General features: G+C 44.7%; 1 protein-coding gene across 1 annotated transcript in view; it reads left to right on the forward strand.

Moving 5' to 3' along the window:
- The window catches only part of cdh13 (cadherin 13, H-cadherin (heart)), a 286,701-nt gene that overhangs the window by 255,898 nt on the left and 10,036 nt on the right, over positions 1 to 20,767 (forward strand). The window contains exons 13-14 of the mRNA XM_053427086.1: positions 16,292 to 16,525; positions 18,956 to 19,174. Coding sequence (XP_053283061.1) covers positions 16,292 to 16,525; positions 18,956 to 19,174 — 453 coding nt within the window. The remainder of the gene's footprint in view (positions 1 to 16,291; positions 16,526 to 18,955; positions 19,175 to 20,767) is intronic.

Here is a 20,767-nt window from a genome sequence, read left to right on the forward strand (position 1 = left end):
GATCGTTATCTATCTTGACAGTAGTGATGTTAAACATGCAGGTTGTAGCTGTTGTATTGAGTTTGCAGCCGTGCATATCGGCTCTGTGAGCTTGTTCTCGTGCACAACTTTGCTCTGCGCTCGATGCATCAGCACAGGGACACTACAGACATTCTGATTTAAGCAGGTACAGTGTGTTTAGGCTGTCACCATCTTAGTTTAGTGCGTTAGCCTGCTAGCCCAAACACGTGGTGAGCTAACGCTAAGGAGTGTTATCAGTTTTGCACAAAGTTAGTCTCCTACCAAAGAAAGAATGTCAAACCAATCATAAGCCTTTGTGACATTCAAGAATTGGGTCTTTTCCAGGGTTTGACTTTCACATATGAAGAAAATAAGCAGCAGGTTGTTCTGGACGGACACGTTCACAACATCAGGAACGTTTCTGTAACATTCATCCCAGGTGGCTTCTGGGTAGAGCATGCAGGAAGCAAGACATCACATTTTAATTACCTGTATGGAAATTGGCCTTCAACGCCAAAAGCTTACGAATCTCATTGTCTGTCGAAGTTGACATTGGCCTCTTTGACGTGTCTTTGTCATCCTGAGATTTTTATATATTTTGTTGCTGTTGTGTATCTGTCGCATGTTAGAATTAAAGGAAAAAAACTCTGGAGAATATCAGGAGCAACTGCCGCCGACATTTGCATTCTCACATTCACCAGATAACCTCAGGAGAGTGTTTGGAGTTCAGTGCAGGTCTGAAATCCGCTTTTTTTTATTAAAAACATTTGATGTCCAAACAACATTTACTGCCAATCCATCTTGTTGATGGTGAGATGTTCCACTGGGTCAAAGCTTTGCCCCACTGATGGACCTAGAGAGAAAGTCAGGTGATTGACAAACTTATTAGAATTCAACCCCTGAAGATTTTTAGTCTATGATTCTTTAGCTACATTAGAAATAGAGATAGATTCTATGAATTTCCCTTCATGCCGCGTGTTGCTCCCGCAGGCAGCTCCTCTATTACCATCACGTTACCGACATGAGAGAGAATCCAAGCATGAGAATCCCAGCGCTTCAACCTTTAACTTGCTGTGTCAAAGCCGGCGTGCATGCGGTGGCAACGTGGGCAGAATGCTGATATCCGCTTGACCCCCGCCTCACCCCCTCTGCTGCACGCTCAGTCATCAGCACGGCCAATCCGCTCCTTCCCCACGGCCATCCGCTCAACGATTGTATGACAACCCGAAGACTGTATGTAGACTATCAACAGGATATCGATCCACCACTTACAATCTTCAATACATACCCACTCTGCACTGGAGAGGCTGAGAGAGAGAGAGAAGGAGACAGAGAGCCATGTCAAACAGAAAGGGGGGCGGCAATGGAACGTGTGTAGAGATATATATATATCATCTTCTAGCTATGTCTTTATGCTTGGCAATAAAAATATACCGCGTCAACTATAAACCTGTAGTTTTCACTTTCTCAACAATATTCCCCGGAGCGACAAATCAACTCCCAGTAACCGAACATGTAGTGTAACTGAAACTAAGCTGAATACCACAGTACCTCCCTTTGTCAATGACCGGTCCTACGGCAGTTTCAAGGGTTACGAGTTTAAGAGTTGACCTTGTGCTACAAGTTTGGAAAAGGGAAATGCACTCTCGGTACTGTTACTCCTGTTTAACAGTAGTGTGAGGGTAGGTCATAGGCGGCCTGCTGCCGCCACAGGCGGCAGCAGATGGTGAACAGTGGAGAGAACATACGTAGCAAACACTGAAGACATAAAGACACAAATATAACAGAAAGGAGGAGGGGGAGGAGGATCTGAGGTTCTGAAAACACAGTGAACTAATGATAATGTTGGTGTCAAGGTCAAAGGGGTCAAACTCAGCTGGAGGATTTTGCAGCAGTGAGTCTGTAGTCTGGAGGTGTCAAACTGTTGCCATAGCAATCCGCTGCACTCGCAGGAGAGGCCACAGTTGTGTGCACGTCCACACAGGGGTGTGCGTTTGTTTTTTTGGTCCAGCGAAATGTTCCAACAAGAAATACAAAACAATGAAGTTATATTTTCTTCTTCTATTTAAAATGAATCACTCGTTTACTCTTTAGTGTGTCACTCTGCTGCAGCTCGACTACAACCTTCTGATGAAGAACGTTGACGGAGGCAAATCAAAGAATTGATCCACGGGGGGTTCGATTCCCTCAACACGTGTTTAAACCCTGTGTTCTCACAGCAGCTTATTCACTGCTGTCAAAACACCTTTGCTGTAAGACTGTGGATATCTGACCCAGGTGTGCTGGTTTCAGAGAAATACAGATCTCCTGTCGGGTTCGGGGCTCGGTTAGTTTGTCTTTCAGGATTTGTTATTGTTTGGGTCCAGTCTGAATTGTTAGCAACAGGCTAACATGCTTCACCACCAGGCAGCGCTGGGTCTGCACTCACAGAGAAGTGGTTCTTTCTTTAAAGCGTTATTTCGTTACAAATGTGCACCGGACCGAAAGGCAGATACCGAACAGTGCAAATACATGAACAGTTACACCTCTACTGTGCATGCATGTGCACACATATATGTGTAAATCTGTTTATTTACATGCGTCTGTGGTTGTGCACATCGTTCCCCTTGCTCCCATCACGTGCTCCTGCTTTGGAGTAAATGGCCGTAAAGCCACAGCTGAGTTTTGCCCGGGCAGTGACACTTGGCAGCCCGGCGGAGCGGCGCAGTATTGTTTGAGCAGATATTGTTCCTACCTGAGCAGAGGGCTGTTTGTATAAACTCTCATCAGGAACTGCCGCTTGTGCACGGCAACAAATTCTCTTCTGCTCTCTGATTCCCCGTCGGGACGCCAGCTGTTCCCACATCTTACCCCCTTCTCCATCCCTCACATTAAATGATGGAGGATCTGTGTGTGTGTGTGTGTGTGTGGGTATGTGTGGGTGTGTGTGTGTGGGTGTGTGGGTGGGTGTGTGGGTGGGTGGGTGTGTGGTTTTAAGTCATGCGCTCATTCTGGTTTTTAATGTCTTTGTCCTGTACCTGCAGTGCCTCGCTGGCTTGCCCCTGTGTATCCAAGGCAGTGTGTGTGTAAGTGAGTGTAAGTGTGTGAATGTGAGCATGGACGTGTGTGTCTATGTGTGTCTGTGTGTGTGTGTGTGTGTGTGTGCGTGGTTTAATGTTTTCTCCTGCTCCTCATTTAAATGTTAAACCGCCTCCTGGTGGGAGCCATTTGTCATTGGGAGGCATGAATACATTATCAAAGCCCCAGTCGTCTGAAACATGGTGGCGCACACATATCATCACACACGTCCACACACACACACACACACACACACACACACATCTACACACACAGTCCTCGATCTCTGCTGCCACAGACACTGCTATTAAAAACTCTTAAGTTATGCACAGAAGAAACTGAGCCGTGTTTGCTTTGAAACACGTGGACGTGAAGAGTGCAGATCTCCATTTAGACGGTGGGTCTGTTTCTCTGTATCACAGCGAGACAACCGCCCCACAGTCAGAGGGAGCTTTGTTAATTACAGGAATATTAAGTATTACACACATACACACAGTCAGACCGAGCAGTGTGATAATTCCCAGCATCCAGCACCACAGTCAGATTGCATCCCCTCTGGTTTGAATCAAAAAGCAGGAGAGAAGGTTTGCTGAATTTTAATGGGTTATGAGACCAACTATTTAGTGCTCAGACGGATGTAAAATTTTATAAAACATTGTGTGTGTGTGTGTGTGTGTGTATAAATCTCACTTTGAGTGCATGTGTTTTTTTTGGGGGGTTTTAACGGCGAATTTGAGCTCAAAACAATTTTTGAGTCAGCTCTGAGGTCAGTGTCTTTCTGGAGGAGCCGGGGTATGAATCGAACTACTGACCTTTTAGTCAGTGGACGACCCGCTCTACCCACTGAGCCACAGTCGCCCCACAGCTGTGTGTGTTTGTCATCCTTCCTTCTCTCGGTCCGTCCCGTTCTCGTGAACATATCTCAAAAAAACTGTTTGAGAGACTTTCTTTGAATTTGGCAATAAAGTTCAGTTAGACTCAAGAATAAAATTAATATAATTTGGTCTTCGAAGGTCAAGGTCACTGTGACCTTACAAAATATGGCCTTTTGAACATGATACCACAAGTCTACATTCAGGCAATCTGTTCAAATTTCCACCAGTGGTCACTCAAAGATGAACCAATACGATTTAAGTGGTTAAAGATACACTAAACTTATATGAGTCAGAACATTTATCTGGACTGGAACTCTACTGGTTGGCAGAAGCAGAAAACCACAGAACAGTAATTCTATTTTATCGCAAAGAATTAAGTTTGTGTTAAAGTTAGAGAAAGAGCTATAGGCCTTTAGTTGTGATGGTTAAGATTTGGGTCAGATAGGAAATGCATTGCATGCCATCGAGTTTCCCCACTAAGATGGAAGCACATGGTGTTTGTGCTTGTGTGTGTGTGTGTGTGTATATGTGTGTGTGTGCACAGTCCCACCTTTGTCTTTCCCTACACGTGTCTTCATCTTGTGGTGTGATGTCTGCCTCCGTGCTGCCTCATTGCCGCACTAAGTGCAGAGAACCAGTGTGGTGCTTGTTGCCGTAATGGGCTGAGTAATTTCCCTGTTACAGGCCACGCGCCGCCCAGATCCACTGGCTGCACCGCTGAGTGTCTGTCATGTCACCAGCACGCACCCCCGACAGCCCGGAAGGCTAAATGCAGATAGATGGACTCCGTGTGGCGTCTTTAGCTCGCTGTGATCTCGCCGCCTCCAGCTACAGCAGGGAAATAATAAAGTGAGAGAGTGTCGGCCGAGTGCGCTGATGTCCTCGGGCGATCAGCGGAGTGCGGTGGAAGTTATTGTGAAGATGAACGTTAGTATTCACGCAGTCTCTTAGTTCTCCCACTTCTGAATGTGTAATGAAACTCTGCTAAACTCTGATTTAGTTATTGATGAGATAAAGTTTGATTAATACACATTTTGGGACTGAGCTGTTAGCAGATGAAAGCATTTTGAATGCAAGGGATCAGCTGTGCCTGTCTGCCGCCTTCTTCCAAAGAATCCATTACACCGGAGCCAAGAGAGCAGGAGCTGAAGTGCAGGATGTGTCTAATAGAAAGGTAAATATAGTAACCGGAGGCTGAGTGTCAAGCAAACAGAAAGAACATCACCAAAAAATGGCAGGATCAGGAACTACGGTGGATTTTAAAGGAAACAAAACGGGGCTGGAGGCTTTGTGAGGCAGCGTTTCCACCAAACCGGATTTTATTTGGATTCTGGAAGTGTTTGCTTACCCTTGTGTCGTCTTAAGGTCGCTTTCACTCAATCTATACATCTCTCTCTCTCTCTCTCTCTCTCTCTCTCTCTCTCTCTCTCTCTCTCTCTCTCTCTCTCTCTCTCTCTCTCGCTCTCTCTCTCTCTCGTCAATCCCTTTATGAAGACAGCCAGACAGGGGAGCAGGTTAACCACCTTGCTGAGATGTGTTCTTGCCCGGCCAATCAATGATGACCCCGCGTGGCAGTGTAGGCTCGTTGGGGGGGCGGGGGGGGTTCAGGGCCGGGAATCAAGGCATCTTGACCCAGGATGATGGCGGTGTAATGGGATATGTGCTCTGGAAAGCGCAGAGGATCTGAGCTGGATGCCGTCTCACCTCCTGCTGCCTCTCCCTGTCTTGCCATGCTGCCTCATTAACCCCAAGCACACACTGTGTCTTCCTCACTTCGGCTCCTCAGCGCCACCTCTGCCTGTCTCTCTGCGTTTCTCTCCGACTTCTCCTGTCTTTCATTTTCTCGGCTTGTCGAGGATCCTCTCAATGAAGTCGCCACCTCGTAAAGAAGCTCATGGTATGTCTGTGATTAAAGAATACCTGTGTGTCGCCTGCTGGGGAAGAAGCAGCCCTCTCTCTGTGTTGTTGGCCATTATCGGGACCTGCCTCTCGTCCTTGAATACTGATTCATCTACAGATCTAAAGTTGTCTCCGCGCCTGGCACGCCAAGACAAACACGTCTCTGCCAGCTCAGCAAGAGCGCCCCAGTCTGAGTGCACTGGTACCAGACTAAAAACACTAGTCTGGAAAGTGGCTGCATTAGATATGATTAATATTTCCAAAGTGTCGGCACCCGGCGCATTTCCTATCAGGATTTTCCAACGAGGGCTTCCTGAGCTGCTCTGGGTGGAGATTTAATGACAGAGATCCAAATGAAATGAGATTAGTGAGAAGGGGAGATGCCGAGGGATGGATAATGAAAGATGAAGTCGGATGATGGAATCGGGGAAAGCACGGCTGATGCTGGATGTCTTTCACTTCATCAAGAAAAGTACGTCATTAGAACAACAAAACTGTCAGAGGCTTCGTTTTCTGATGAAGAATGGAAGACGCCATCTGTTTACGTCAGTGTGTGTGTGTGCGTGTGTGTGTGTGTATATCCGTCTAGGCTGTGAGTTAATGGTGGTGGAGTGTGGTGTGCAGGGATTGGAGGGTGTTTTAAGTTCACAGCCTCACGGTTTATAAGTTGCCGTAAGGGCCACCTCAATTAACACCTTCTGCATTTGAATCAGCAGGAACTGCTCAGTTACATCTGTGATATATCCCCCCCACCGCCCCTGTGCACGTGAAACTCCCTAAATAACCCAACAAGTACAAGCAAAGATAGAATGTAAGTATCAGAGCTGCATGGTAGTGTTTGATTTGGCAGTTTCAATACACTCAGAGGAGTAGTTTGACATTTCAAGAGATATAGTTGTGTTTTCTTTGCCAAGACTCTAATACCTGTCTGTTAAATGTGAAACAACAGAAAGCAGATGATTCATTTAGCGTTAAATAATGAGTGTAAACTGAAAAAATGTCAACCTACCAGCTGGTGAACCAGGAAATAGAAACTGAATTCCACAGTTATGGTGGTTCCTGACTTTTGCTTTAGCAGTTTTTTAGTTTGGGATCATTCTTAAAATATGTCAATATATACAATTCTGATTTGCATGAAAGTTTATACAGACGTTGATGGTAACTTACTTATCCTCCATCTTCAACATGAGGTTTACATTTGTTCTTTTTATGATCATTTTGGAAAGAGTCAAATAAACTTCATTGATTTTTAGAGCAAATTATGTTTTGCAGCTTCAACAACACAGCGAACATTCAGGCTCTTCTTCTGCCCGTGATTGGTCCGGTTGACTTCTTCTGATTGGATGCTCAGTGGACAATGTCTTGATTGGAGGGAATGTGCACAAACTAATCGATGGTGGTTTTCACCCAATGATTCAGTAGCTGCAAAAACAGGATTTCATATCCACACCCTCACAAATGTTCACATTCAGAAGTGTGAATGCAGATTTGTACACACGGCCACAGCATGTCGTGCTGATATCATTCCAAAAGCTCAACATATTATCAATATGATAATAATATATTATTACCACAGAGCTGTTAAAGTTGACAGCTCGTCCAGCTGCGTATGTCGTAAATCACGAGAGGAGGAAATGCTTTGTCTCGTTTCTATAAGAAAAATAAATGTTTTTCCTCAATTGCTGCTCCAGCGATGAGGACGTGCCGAGTGTCACTCCCCTTGTGTCCTCGTGAGTCATAACAGTGTGACAGTGAGCCGGCATGAACGCTACCACGACCCTGAAACCCAGGCAGCTGAACGCGAGTCGGCCATCAGTCATTTTATTATTTTCACCCACGATTTTCCCGCTGTCACACGTTAAAAACGCCTCCTGTGAAAAAAACGACCTGCAGACAATCTGGCAGAGGGTTGAGGGAAAGTGGACTTTATCGGGGGAGTGAGGTTCAGGTGTTCAGGTCGGGGGAGAACAGGTGTGTGTGTGTCGGTCCTATAATCACTTTGGAATGTGTAACTAATTTCGGATTGTTGCTGTTTGCACAGTAGTTAGAAATCACTCCACGAATTAAAAAATGCAAAACCGTCTAAATAAAACTTTTAATAATTTGGGCTTGGCCTTGTCGAGGTGAACAAACTAGATAATTATAAATATTTCACTTCGAATCACAGTAAAACATCCTTCAGCAATGTTTTTCTGGGGAAAGACCAAAGCAGGAGATCTCTCAGGTGAGGGAGCTTCAGTGTTTAATTAGCAGGAGCGCAGCTCGCGGTGTAATCTGACGTGAAGCCCGATCAACACCGTCCTCCTCCACTCGCTGGCTGCTACACCCAGCCACTGATAAACCCAAACTCTATTCTGAAAGTCATTTGCCAGACTAGCAGCGCTGCACCTGTCGCCGGCGCGGCTCCCTTCCCCGAAGTCATCTCTCTTAATGACTCGCGCCTGCTGTAATTGGCTCTGGCACGGTTTCATTTACAGTTCTGATCAGCCAATCAGATTAGCGGGGTGTCATGTGATTTGTGTTTGCCAAGCCCCCCCCCCCCCCTCCCCCTCCCTCCCCCCTGGAGGAGGCTGATGAGTGATGGGGACAGAATGAAGTGGGTTATCTGAAGAGAGGTTTTAATAAGGTCTGGGACTCCGGTCCTGTGTCAAGGTGGATAGACTGGAGAAACTGGAAAAAGTCAAAAGCAGAGAGGGTCGTGTGTCCCTCAGGGTAACAGTGATATCCCAGTGGAGTCAGGGAATAAGTATTAAATCTACTCATCACCAGAGCGTGAGGGAATTGAGGCAGAGTAAGTCTAGTATTTGTGTAATGTACAGCCTGTCATTCATCCTAAGTCCTTGAAGGTTTCAAACCCAACGTGAAAGATATCTGAGAACAATTGGAACAGACGTCTGACTGTGATTAATCAATATTTGAACACGTTTCAAATCCCGAGGCAGGTTTTTTCTCTGTGTGGAGTTTGCATGTTTCTCCCTGTGTTTGAAGTCAGAGACATGCAGATCAGGGATTGGAGCTGAACTTCAGTTGTGAATGTGAATGTTTGTCTTGATATTTTTGTCCTGCGATACCCCCCCCCCACTGTCAGGTGGGATCCCCCTGAGACCCTCACAGGATAAGTGGAAGAGATAATGGATGGATGAACACTGCCAAAGCTCCAATGCTCCAGAAGTCAGGAATGCATGTAAATTCACTGAGGCTTTTCTGCTGCACTTTTTAAAAACGAACATATTTAACCATGATGTTTAACTCAAAGGATAAAAGAAGCTTCCCAGTGTGATCACACACAGGCCTGAAAATATAGTGCACGCAATGTTTTGTGAATGGGTTTGAATGGAGTCTTATAACAGATTTAAGAAATATTACGGGGGACATTGCAGACATCCCTGTCAGAAAACAGCAGGATGCCCTCTAGGTTGGGGGGGGGGGGGTCGCTGCCCCAAGTGAAGCAGTGTCAGCATCTTGGGCTCTTGTTCACGATGGAGGGAAAGATGGACAAACAGATCAGTGCTGCAACAGCAGTAATGTCAGCCTCTTACCGGACCATTGAGCCGAGGCCACAAGGCAAAACTTTCCATCAGCCACCTATCGTCATGAGCTCCGGGGGAGTGAACGAAAGAATGACAATGTGGATATTAGCGGACAAAATGGGTTCGCTCCCCAGGGTGGCTGGACTCCACCGTAGAAATGAGATGAGGAGTGCAGACACGCGGAAGGAAGCTCAGAGTGGAGCCGCTTCTCCTCCAGGTCAAAGGGGTCAGTTGAGGTGGCTCGGGCATCTTTCCTCCTGGGTGACGTCCGCTGGAGCTACTCTGAACCTGCCTGACTGGGACGTGACCCCAGGTTAGACCCTGAAGTCACTGGAGGGATAACATTTCCCAGTCCGGCCTTGGAAAGCCCTCGGATCCCCCAGGAGGATGTGGAAAGCTGTCAAGAGGGACGTCTGGAACCCCCGGCAAAGCCTCCTGCCCCTGCAGCCCCGACCTCGGATGAGCGTAAGAGAGAAAATGGATGAACTGAGGTATTTCTTTTTTCCCTGGGAGACCCAGTGAGGTGGCAGGTAAAATATTTTAGCTAGATTTAGGACTGAATTTTCCAGCATGGCAGACACTTCATAATAATCATATAAATTTACAAAATCACTTTGCCTCAAAGCTCCTTTTCTTCCTGCTCCCGTCTCCTCCCTCTCTCTCTCTCTCATTTCAGACTTTGCCTTCATTTATCTTTTCTCATTCTCCTCTATTACCTTGCTGAAGTCCACTTGTGAATTTGTCTTTCTGTCGGTTTAGCAGCAGCATGATGTATTGTGACATTTTCCACCGAGCCATTACTCACAGGCGAGCCCTCCCCCCCCGTCCTGGCTTCCTCCGGTCCCCTGCTTGTGGTTAATTCATTTCCTTCATCATCTACTTTTTTATGTGGCTCAGGAAAATAATCATAGTAATAACAATGCAGAATATTTTTGCCAAGGGCATCGTCCACTGGGTTGTTTGCACCTAAGCTGTCCTGGCATTTAATGATTATTCTAATGAGAAAAAGAAATGTAGCCTGATAAGAATAGTCATGTTTCAGCTTTGTCCTTGGTCCTGGTGACTCCACAAGTGGGCTTCCTTTCATTCCACTGGATTCACTGGTGGCCGGAGCGAGACTCATTTCACAGTGGGACAATCCAGCTCATGGGTTAGGAGACAGGGAAGCAACATTAAACCAAGTGTTCTGGTTCAAGATGAGTAATTTATCTCAAAGGAGTAAAATGAAATTATGTAAAAAGTAAATAATGAAGATGAACTAAATAGAGGGAAAGGGTCATTTAATGCTATTTAAATAAAAGAAGTGAGCTTCATGTCTTTGGAATGTGGGAGGAAGATGAAGTACCAGGAGAAAACCCACTTAGACAAGAGGAGAGAACCCTGAAAAAATCAGGATTCAAACCATGAACCTTCTGGTGGTGTGGAGTCCGGTGTATATGCAATCAGTCTTTATTACCTGGATAGTTTCAAAGCATTCATTAAAGAATCGTGAATCTTGCAAAAAAAGGCACCCTGGCAATCTGAGAGTGGAGGGCCCTGGGACCTGGAAAATGTTTTTTGGAGATCAGATTAGTTTCCGTTGATTGGAGAGCCGGTTGGAAGCAGGCGTTCGATTGGGCCAAAGCTTCAGCAGCTGGAGCCAATCCTGCACTTGGGTTCCCAGATCATCGCTCCGAAGAAAAGATCCACTAAAAGTTGAGCAGTAACTATGGCTGCAACACATAGTATAAGAAAGTTGTCAAATGTAAAACTCAAAAAATGAAAAATGGAACCGGCTGGACGTTCGTTGAAATTCAACTGTGTCCTGCTCTTACTTTACTCACATTAAACTTCACAGCTTCAACACTTCTGGCCCCGAGAGGCGAGACCGAGCACAAACCGATCATGGATTTTTTATTCTCACCATAACGTGCACTGGCAGAAACCTTCACACTGCAAACTGCTGCTGGTCACAACCCGGGACTCTGGTTCCAGTGGGGAGAGAAATTCAGTCGGCAGAAAGAAAATATGAAGTGATAACAACAGAAAGTGACAAGCGGACAGAAGGGAAGCATTAGCCTAAAGCCAGAGTGTTGGGAGTACAGGTGTGTTCTGGTGGTGGGGCTGGGCAGATACAGAAATATGAAGAGAAAGCCGGTAGAGCTGTGGATTAGCACCGACAGCCCCGGGAGTCGATCAGTCTGCCTGCTCCTCTCATCTCTGGGCACCCGGTAGAATAACAGGGCTGTCCTAGCTGCTCGCCAGGAGCGGGGGGGGGGGGGAGGTCCGGGAATAGAAGTGGACGATTGAGATGAAGCCGGAGGGCGACGCCTGGAGGTCGGAGGTGATGAATCATTCATGCTGAATATCCACATCTCTTATGAAACTACTTTAATAGTGGTAAAATGTTATAATAATCTGTATCTAGATGTGTTTCTGTTTCCCCCGCAGACGTTATGCAAATCGCCAATTAAAAAGTTAAATTTAAAGTTTCCTGTGATTCTGGCAATACTTTTCCCAAAATTTTTCTGAATAAAAATTGGTGATCAAATGCAGGACCAAATATTTAAGGAATTTTATTTATCACCATCCGCAAAAGTTAATGTCTAAACTAGCATATTTGATACTTTTTACAGTTATTCAGTAATTCCCCCGATTGTGAGCTAATCTCGGGGGAACACACTTGATTCTAAAGCCTGTAGATGTTTGCAGGATGGAGAAGTGACCTGCTGGTGAAGTCCAGACGTATGTTGTTGTTGTGTGAGTGTAGCTGCTTCTTCTAATAACAAAGAGTGACATTGATGGAGACAATCAAACCTCGTCTCTCTCGTTAATCAGTGTAATTCCTGCTCCGAAGCCAATTCATCAGGATCAATCCCCACTTGAGCAAAGTCAATTTTAGCTTTAGACTGTTAATGTATCATTAATGAGCTCAATTATTAAAAAAAAAGAAGAGTTCATTTAATAACACAAAAAGTTATTTAGCTTAAGAAAGTTCGGCAACTTTGTGAGTGACTTAATTGTCGCAGCCTAATTAGAATGAATGGGAGCCGTGTGGACAGAGCTGCCGGGCGAGATAGAGCAGGGATCTCCATCTTGGTTCACGTCAGTGTAGCCTGTTAGCAAGATGCAAAATGTCAGAGCCTCAGAGCTGATTGGATAACTTCCAGCTGGACACAACCTAATTTAACTCACAGGCACATTGACATTAAGTTTTACATCACCGGGCAAGGCCCAGGGTCAACGTCTGCTGAGGTGAGATAGACTAATAAAGACAGGGAGGCTTGAATTGTGAAGGGAGACGTCGCCTGGAATAAAATACACAATATATGAACATAGTGGTTCAAACTTTAATAACCGCTAGCCGGTGACATTCTGTTTTCAGTTTGTCCATCGGTCCCATTCTTGACTCCCCTCATTCTGTTTCTATTTAAAATGCTTTAAACTCTTTATATTAAATAAGTCTGGACAGACATGAATGTAAACTGCACCTTGACTGGTTGGCAGAGGCATTTGACTGCAAGGTCTTTTCCATTCATTATCTCATAGGGTGACGTTTTATTTAAAAATTCAAACTTCAAACATGGGGGCAACATTTTCTATTGAGACTGTAATGACCTGATACAGAAACTGTTGGTAAAGACGAGACATTCCGTAGAAAACTATTGGACAAACCTCAGCCACTGATTTTTCAAGGCAAAAGAAGTGCACACGAGTCCAAAGCGGTGGAAGAAGGCTGGTTCCAAAACCGTTCTTTTCCTCTTCTTCTTCTTTGACCTTTTGCGTTGGTGGAAGTATAACTGCACTTTTGGTCTTGACACTCCAAGCCCCCTAATGTTTAAATCTTGTTTTACATCAATCTGGCAAATCCCACCATGTCCCTTCTACCTTCGATCTACTCGACTGTTTCATCTTCTGTGTTAATGCCTCACATGCAGAGGTGTGTAGAAAGGCTGCAGCTGCAAACAGCCATTCAGGAACTAGCAGTGTGTGTAAATCTGAACTTTTCGTGACAAAGCGGTGTGAAGCAGAGGACAACAGACAAGCCCCACTGCTGATGATGTCACCGGCGCGATGCGATAAGGAGGCGCAAGAGGAGGAGAGAGGAGGAGAGAGGAGCGGACAAACAGAGTGATTAGTGGTGGGGAGTGTTCGTTTAGGAAGACAAACAGCTTCATTTAAAGCTGCTGAAGCACCGAGGAGCCCTCTCTCTCTCTCTCTCTCTCTCACTCTCTCTCTCTCCCTCTCTCTCTCCCTCTCTCTCTCCCCACGGGTTGAAATTTGCCTCTTTTCACTGATGTAGGATCCAATCCCTGTCCTCGCTCCCTCTGTCTCGTGTCTGGAGTGATAATAGATTATCCAGCGTCTCGCCTGAGGAGCCGCTGTCGTTGATTTGCTCTTGAACATATTTTCTGCCTGCGTTTGCTGAAGCTGCTCCTCTCTGCTCTCGATCTGCAGCTGATAGCGTCACGGCTCGACTGTTTTCCACTTTTGTTTTTAGTTCTTTTTTTTAATTCCCTGACAGTCAGTCATTTCATTTCAAAATGGTTACGCAGAAGAAGAAATGCCAAACTTGCCGACCCTTGCGTTTGATTTCTTCCCATCTCTCTCTGCTGATGGTTTTACTGGCGGGAGTGAAATTAATATTTTACCATCGACACAGTGTCAACAGTTGTAGATGTGATTTCTCTGCAGATATCATGAGGGAATTGTAACATGAAAATGTTTTGGCTGCAGTGATAAGACAGTGTGTGAGTGGGTTTTTGTCTGTGTGTATATGAAGTTGGATTACTGCCATTTTCCAAGAGAATCAGGACCTACGCATGCCTTTAAGGTTTATACTCGTTCATTTATACAAATACATATTTACCACTTGGACATTTGCCTTTGTTGCGGTGCCGGAGGGATTCATTGGCCCAGGCTACACTTTTTGTTTTGCTTCTTTTTAGACGTTGTGTGTGTGTGTGTGTGTGTGTGTGTGTGTGTGTGTGTGTGTGTGTCTGTGTCTGTGTGTGGATGGAGACAGTCGCGTGGAAATGAGTAATTTCTCCATCTCCAAGTATTTTCAGGTGTATTTGACATTTCTATTACTCAGCCTGGGATATATTTTTTTTCAAGGTAAGCAGTTGCTGCACAGTCACAGAGAGGAGACAGAAAAGGCATAATGCTGAACTTGCACTCATCCTCTGGTCTCTGATCCTATCGGTTGCAAAAGTGAAATTTCAGTTTCTTACTTCGTAATGCCAGTCACCTTGAGAGAACCTGTGGTGTTTCTGGTTTGCAGGATTTGAGAAAGCTGAAGCATAAGGGAATCCAGAGGGATCAGCAAAGAGACTTCAAACCCTAAAGCATGCTGGGATAATTAAACTTAGGTGTGAAACTTGAGGACAGGTGCAGAGGATGACAGGAGCAGGAAACACAATAAGAAAGACAAGGAAAGAAGCTTCAAAGTAAAACAGGAAGTAACAAATCCAAAATACAAACAGACATAAATCCCAAAACACAAAACCAAAGTCCAAACACAAAGACCACAAACTAACAATTAGAATATATGTACAAGGAACATTCACCACCCATATATTGTGAATTTATTACAATAATTTCTTATCACTCACTAGCTCTAAACTGCAGTACAACAACAATACTTGTTCCTTTGTCAGAGAACTTTACATGCATCGATCCCGCGTGTGCAGTACATAAAAGTCAGCTGGAGCATAAAAAGCTGTTCAAAATATTAGAGGAAGCGACTCTGGCCCAACCTGCCTGTTATGAAACTGGATTATATTCATCTCTCCAAAGTCGTGAGTCATATTTACCTTGAACACATCCTGGACCTTTGGGTTTATCTTAGAAAGTTTTGTCCTGAGCCAAACTTTCATTGAAGGATGTATTTCAGACTTGACTGGGTTTCATTCCAGTGTCTCTTGACATGTATTACACATACTGTATATCTTGACTTGTCCCCCCCCCCCCCCCCCCCCCCCCCCCCCGCTCCCCTGCCATGAACTGCAATATTAGTTTATTCTCTTCTTGAAAAAGGTGGACACCCATTTTCCAATTACAGATCTTGTCTTTAGGTGTTAATTGCCGAATGACCTCCGGAGCTGTTGTGGATGTTGTGTAAGGGTTTTTTCTTTTTTTCTATTTGTGTTAATAACGTCTAATCGCACTGAAACAGAGAGCAGCCACCTAATAGAGGAGAGAGCCGAGCTGCTTTTTAACCCATTATCCGTCAATGAGGTGTAATCTCATGCAAACACGCAGGCGGCCGCGTGCCAAGTCACAACGAGCCGCTGTGATTCACATTCAGGACGTTGAAATGACACAATGTATTTTTTTTTTTCTTTGGTTTAATTTAGAATGAATCGGTAGAAGAGAGCAGGAGGGATCTGGTGAAGTTTATCAGCATTTCGGTTTGAAAGCGTCAGGTCTTCACCTCGGAGCATTTCGACATCGCAGGATGGAAATTATTTAAACCAGTAAACCATGTTTTACTGCAGCCATTTGCTGTTATTCATATTGTTGTTTTTATAACTGTATAGAAGGATGGACGACATAATAGCTCTGCAAAAGTGTAGCCTCTTTATCGTCCCCTGGTGGCTGCCTGCAGTATAAAACCCTACCTGCTCCATGTTAATTGATTGGACATGTACAAATACAATTTCTGTCATTTGTGGTGGTTCTTATCGCAGTGATATTTGCTCAAGTGCTCATTTTCCCTAAGTTTGGTTTCGATCAATTATTTGATGCAATAAAAACACGACAAAAAGACAGATGAGGCTGCCTCGTGATTGGTCCAGTGACTGTATTGTGCAGACTCTGGCTGAGGTCATTGGAGCAATATGGCTGCGTGGTTATCAGCTCACACAGTTATGGTCATCCAGGTTGAATCAGCTTTTCCCTTTTTACCTGTTGTAATATTTGTACAATGTCTGTCTTGTGTGTTCTTAGGAAATCCTCCAGCCACAGGTACCGGCACATTGATCATCTACCTGGAGGACTACAATGACAACGCCCCCTACGTGTTCCCATCGGAAGCACAAGTGTGTGAAGACACCAAAGACATGAACGTGGCCATAGTTGGGGGACGGGACCTGGACCTTCCCCCCAATGGAGCACCCTTTAAGATAGAGCTGGGGAAAGCACCGGGTCTGGATAAAACATGGAAAGTTACCAGAGTCAACTGTGAGTATTTGATCCTTTAAAACAAGTTAAAAGCTCTTTAACTGGGCTGAACTGGGCCTTTTCAGTGGGGTTTTAATAACAGGCCTGTTTTATTTATCTTTATCTGCCCTGTTATTATTCCCTCATTGCTTTTGTGCATCTCCCTCCAGGGAATGAAGGGATAAAAATAAATGAAAAGAGCCGATGTGTGCGGGTTGAGAGAAAGCTGTCAAAGCACAAAAGAACATTTCTGCTCCAGAAGGATCAGTTCACCGGAATCCAGTTTTTATTTCCCGTGTTAATATGAATACAGAGAGCAGCTGCCGTACCTCATACTTATCACATGATGAGGATGAAGGGTAAAATGAAGGAGGGAGGAGAAACAGACGGACAGCCAAGACATTGATTCGGGGGGGGTTTCATGACCGACAGCGCTGTCTGTGTGTGTTTGAGTGACAGAGCAGACCTAGAACCTGCCTAGAGGTATTAGCTGTGACTGACAGCGGGAGAGGGAGGTACAGACACTCCTCAATCACCGGCACTGGAAGAGACAGACAGAGCGAGCGGAGAAGGAGCCGGCTCCCACTGAGCTGGACTGCCGCTGTGCCCGGCCCAGCTGTTTGTGTTAAAGCAGGAGAGAGGGTGGTTACGGCTCAACAGCACAACTCATTATAATAATAACAGTTTTTCACATTGACGCATGTTCAACAAGTGGTTTCAGTGACAATAAGTGGTTCCTCGAATACAAGAGGATAAAATTAATTGTGATTTGTTTGAAAGAGAAATCCCACTTTCTGTTTTTTTCTAAAATTATTCACATGTAACTTCCTGTTTTGACGATTTAAAGCGAGAGTGTGATTTAAGTTAAGTCGAGAAACATTATTAATGGTGTTGCCGCAACACATTGGAGTCAGAGAGCGATTTTGATGAATATAAAAAATGGTCCAAATCTCACAAATCATCCAAAATTCATCCAGAATCTGAAAGTGAATCCATTTAAGCTGCAGGGTGGTGAATTTATAACTTTCAACTACGATTAGCAGCAGCGTGAAATAACTTTAAACTCAATGATTTAATGTTTTTTTTTTACCCAAATTCATCTTGAGAGTAGTTTTTATACTCTCTGATTTTGACTCTTTATCAAAGCCCAGTGATTGTCTCATCCTTTGTACCGATGATTCACCCGGGGAAGGTTCAGGCCCACTCAGGCATCACATTTACCTCAACCACCAGCCGGTTTAACATTGCTCATGGAGGAAAAAAAATAAATGAACCAGGCATTTACTTCTGGAAGATTGAACAAAATAATGACTTTCGCTCTGCAGCTCTGTGGCTCTGACTGACAGCAGATCTGAGAGCAAATGAACGTCTACAGCAGGAGCCTCACACACGGCAGTCAACCACCATCAAAACACCACATGAGGGAATATCCCGAGACACAATAGTGTTCAACCCTCCGATGGAATAACCAGAATCTAGCAGTGAGCCCCGAAGGTGTTCACTGCACTGAAACACTGTACTTTTCTTTAAAGTGTCACAGTTACATTTCTCTGTATACCCTCATCTTAGATTATAAACTGCATAACGCAAGACATTAGTATTTCTAAATAGAAACTGCATCTCTGACCTTTTTCAAAGCAGCCATTTTGACATTAGTAGATAGTAGTTGAAGTGGCAGCTGTAGCTCAGGAGATGGGGGGGGGGGGGGGGTTTGATTCCCGGCGCCTCCGGTCTATGTACCATAGTGTCCTCGGGCAAGAAACCGAACCCCCCAGTGTGCTATGTTTGTTAAAGCACCTTTATGAATCGAGTCCTCGTAGCGTTTCAGTTAAATACAAGTGACGTTAATGACGATGCTGTTCTGTTTGAATACAGAGCTGTAATTAATGTGATTAGTATCCCCAGTGTTTACCTACTTTCTCACGGCCGCTGTGAGAAAATGTCTTTTCCTGCCTTTTTAAAACCCACTGATGAGTCAGTGAGATGGGTCTGATTTATTCAAAGTGGAGCCTCTGCCTTTTACTGGGGCTCACAGTTGCTCTGTGACAATGCTTTGGGTGCACAGTGTGAAATATGAATTCTGTAATTGAACACAAACCTGAGAGTCACGTAACCCGGAGGTAACAGCCCCGGCGGGCGGGCTGAAAGTGCAGCTTTGCATATTGTTGCACAATTTAACGTGAAGTGGCTCCAGTCTATTCTCTTGAGTCTCATAAGGAATTTAAAAAAAAGTGATGCAACAAAATGCAACAATCTTATGCAACTTGAGAGGTGCCAATTTGGAATGGCCTTGCACCAAGTTACTTGAGGCTTAAAGCATTTGTCTTCACATATTTGGTTCTGCTTTGCAAAACAGGCGGCTGTTAAAGCAGAATAAGTGGACACTTCACACAGAGTGACCAATCCGTTCCGTTAAAGCACTGTCATTCTCCTTCTGTTTGTCTCCGACAGCCACGCACTCCCAAATCATGCTCTTGCAGAGTCTGAAGAAAGCCAACTACCAGCTCCCGTTGCTCATCACCGACTCAGGGGTCCCCCCTTTGTCCAACAGCACAGAGATCAAAGTCCAGGTGTGCGTCTGTAAGAAGAACAAGATGCACTGCAGCTCGGCCCACTCCCACCGCCACAGCCTCGTGGGGCTGCTCGCCACACTCCTGCTCACCCTACTCTGTAAGTACCATCACCACCACAACACCCAGGATATTAGTTCATCAATCTGAATGTTCTTTAAAGTCTTACATACATTTAGATTGTACATACTAGCTCTTAAATCCATTCAGGTAGGTCTGAAATATGTAAATGTTCATGTTACTTCTGCTGCTTTCATCTTCAAAGGTTTTGACCTCATGTGTAGTTCTCTGTTGAAGTTCTTTGTCAAAGATAAAGATATTAACACGCTCTAGTAAAACCACAACCAAGATTGATGTCACTATCTGTGGTTTGAGAGGTAACACGACATATTGAGAGTTATTCTATAAGATTACCACATTTTGTTCAAATACAGGGAAGTTTAAGTACTTCTGGGACTTTGATAATTCTCAAATTTCATTCATTATGGTCTTGACAAAGTCTTAAAAAGTCTAAAATCCCAGTTTTTGATAATAAAGAGACCAAAGCAAAATTCTACAGGCTTATAAAGTGCAGTGAATATATAAATGTCTGTGTGATACACTGGTTGCAACCTTTGCAGGCACCTAAAAGTTTGTCTGTTGCATTTCACATCTCCATATTGTTCTGCCACCGGGCCTGCAGCTCTCACCAGGAAGTTAAACTTGAATTTACTCTGAATATCTCTAATAAGTCATTAAAAGCAACATAAATAATTCAACACAAACATAATGAAGGGCGTTATTAATAGGTTTTAAGGCTCGTAGATCCAGTTCACCTGTCTGAGTTAGTTCTTTATAGGCAGGTTCAATGTGCAGAGCAAGCAGAGTGCAGCAGGAGGGAGGAGGAGCGAGTGAAGGAATTAAAGAAGAAGAAGAAGAGGTGGACTGGTAGAGAAAGGAAAGAAAGGGGTGGGAAAATAAATGACAGGAAAAGGAAACAACTGGTAAGGAAAGGAAAGGGATAATTATTTCAGAGCCGAATGTATTCCATTCTTTCTCAATTTGTATTTGACAGTGAAATGTCCACTGATCATCTGAAAATCTCAGTCGTGTTTCTCTCCAGCCCTTTCCTCTCTTTCTTCGTCTGGCTCTATTGATCATAAAGTCTCTTTCCTGCCTCTCTCTTGTCCCGTACATCACTCCCACTTGCATATCCTCTTCCCGTCTCTCATCCCTCATCCCTCTCTGCCACTGGTTTTCCTTCCCCGCACTACTTCTCTTGCTCTTTTTCTTTCTCTCCATTTAGCAATCAACCGCACTCCTTTTGCTTACAGGCAGAATCTCCGCGTCTCATCTTCTCATTTTCCCTCGGTATCTGCGAATCACAGCATCTAGCATGACCCATTGATCTTCCTCTGGGTGTGGATCAATCTATCTGTTGAGGCGTATCTCTTCTCGTGGCGCTCGCTCACGGCAGATGCCGGCGCCGCTGTGCACTGGAAGGCTTTGTTTTGAGTTCGCGCCAGGAAGGACTCATCTTGGCGTTCTCTCATTACGCGGTTAGAGCACTAAGTTATACCTGCAACTTCTGTTGAACCTCGCGATTCACAGGACACGAGGTATTAAATTAAACTGACAACGCGTGGCAGGCAGCAGGAGGAGAGCGGCACACCCTGGCGCTGATAGACCATTAGTCGCGGCTCCGCTGCAACAC

This window comes from Pleuronectes platessa, chromosome 7, assembly GCF_947347685.1.
Source record: "Pleuronectes platessa chromosome 7, fPlePla1.1, whole genome shotgun sequence".
Classification (NCBI taxonomy): domain Eukaryota; kingdom Metazoa; phylum Chordata; class Actinopteri; order Pleuronectiformes; family Pleuronectidae; genus Pleuronectes; species Pleuronectes platessa.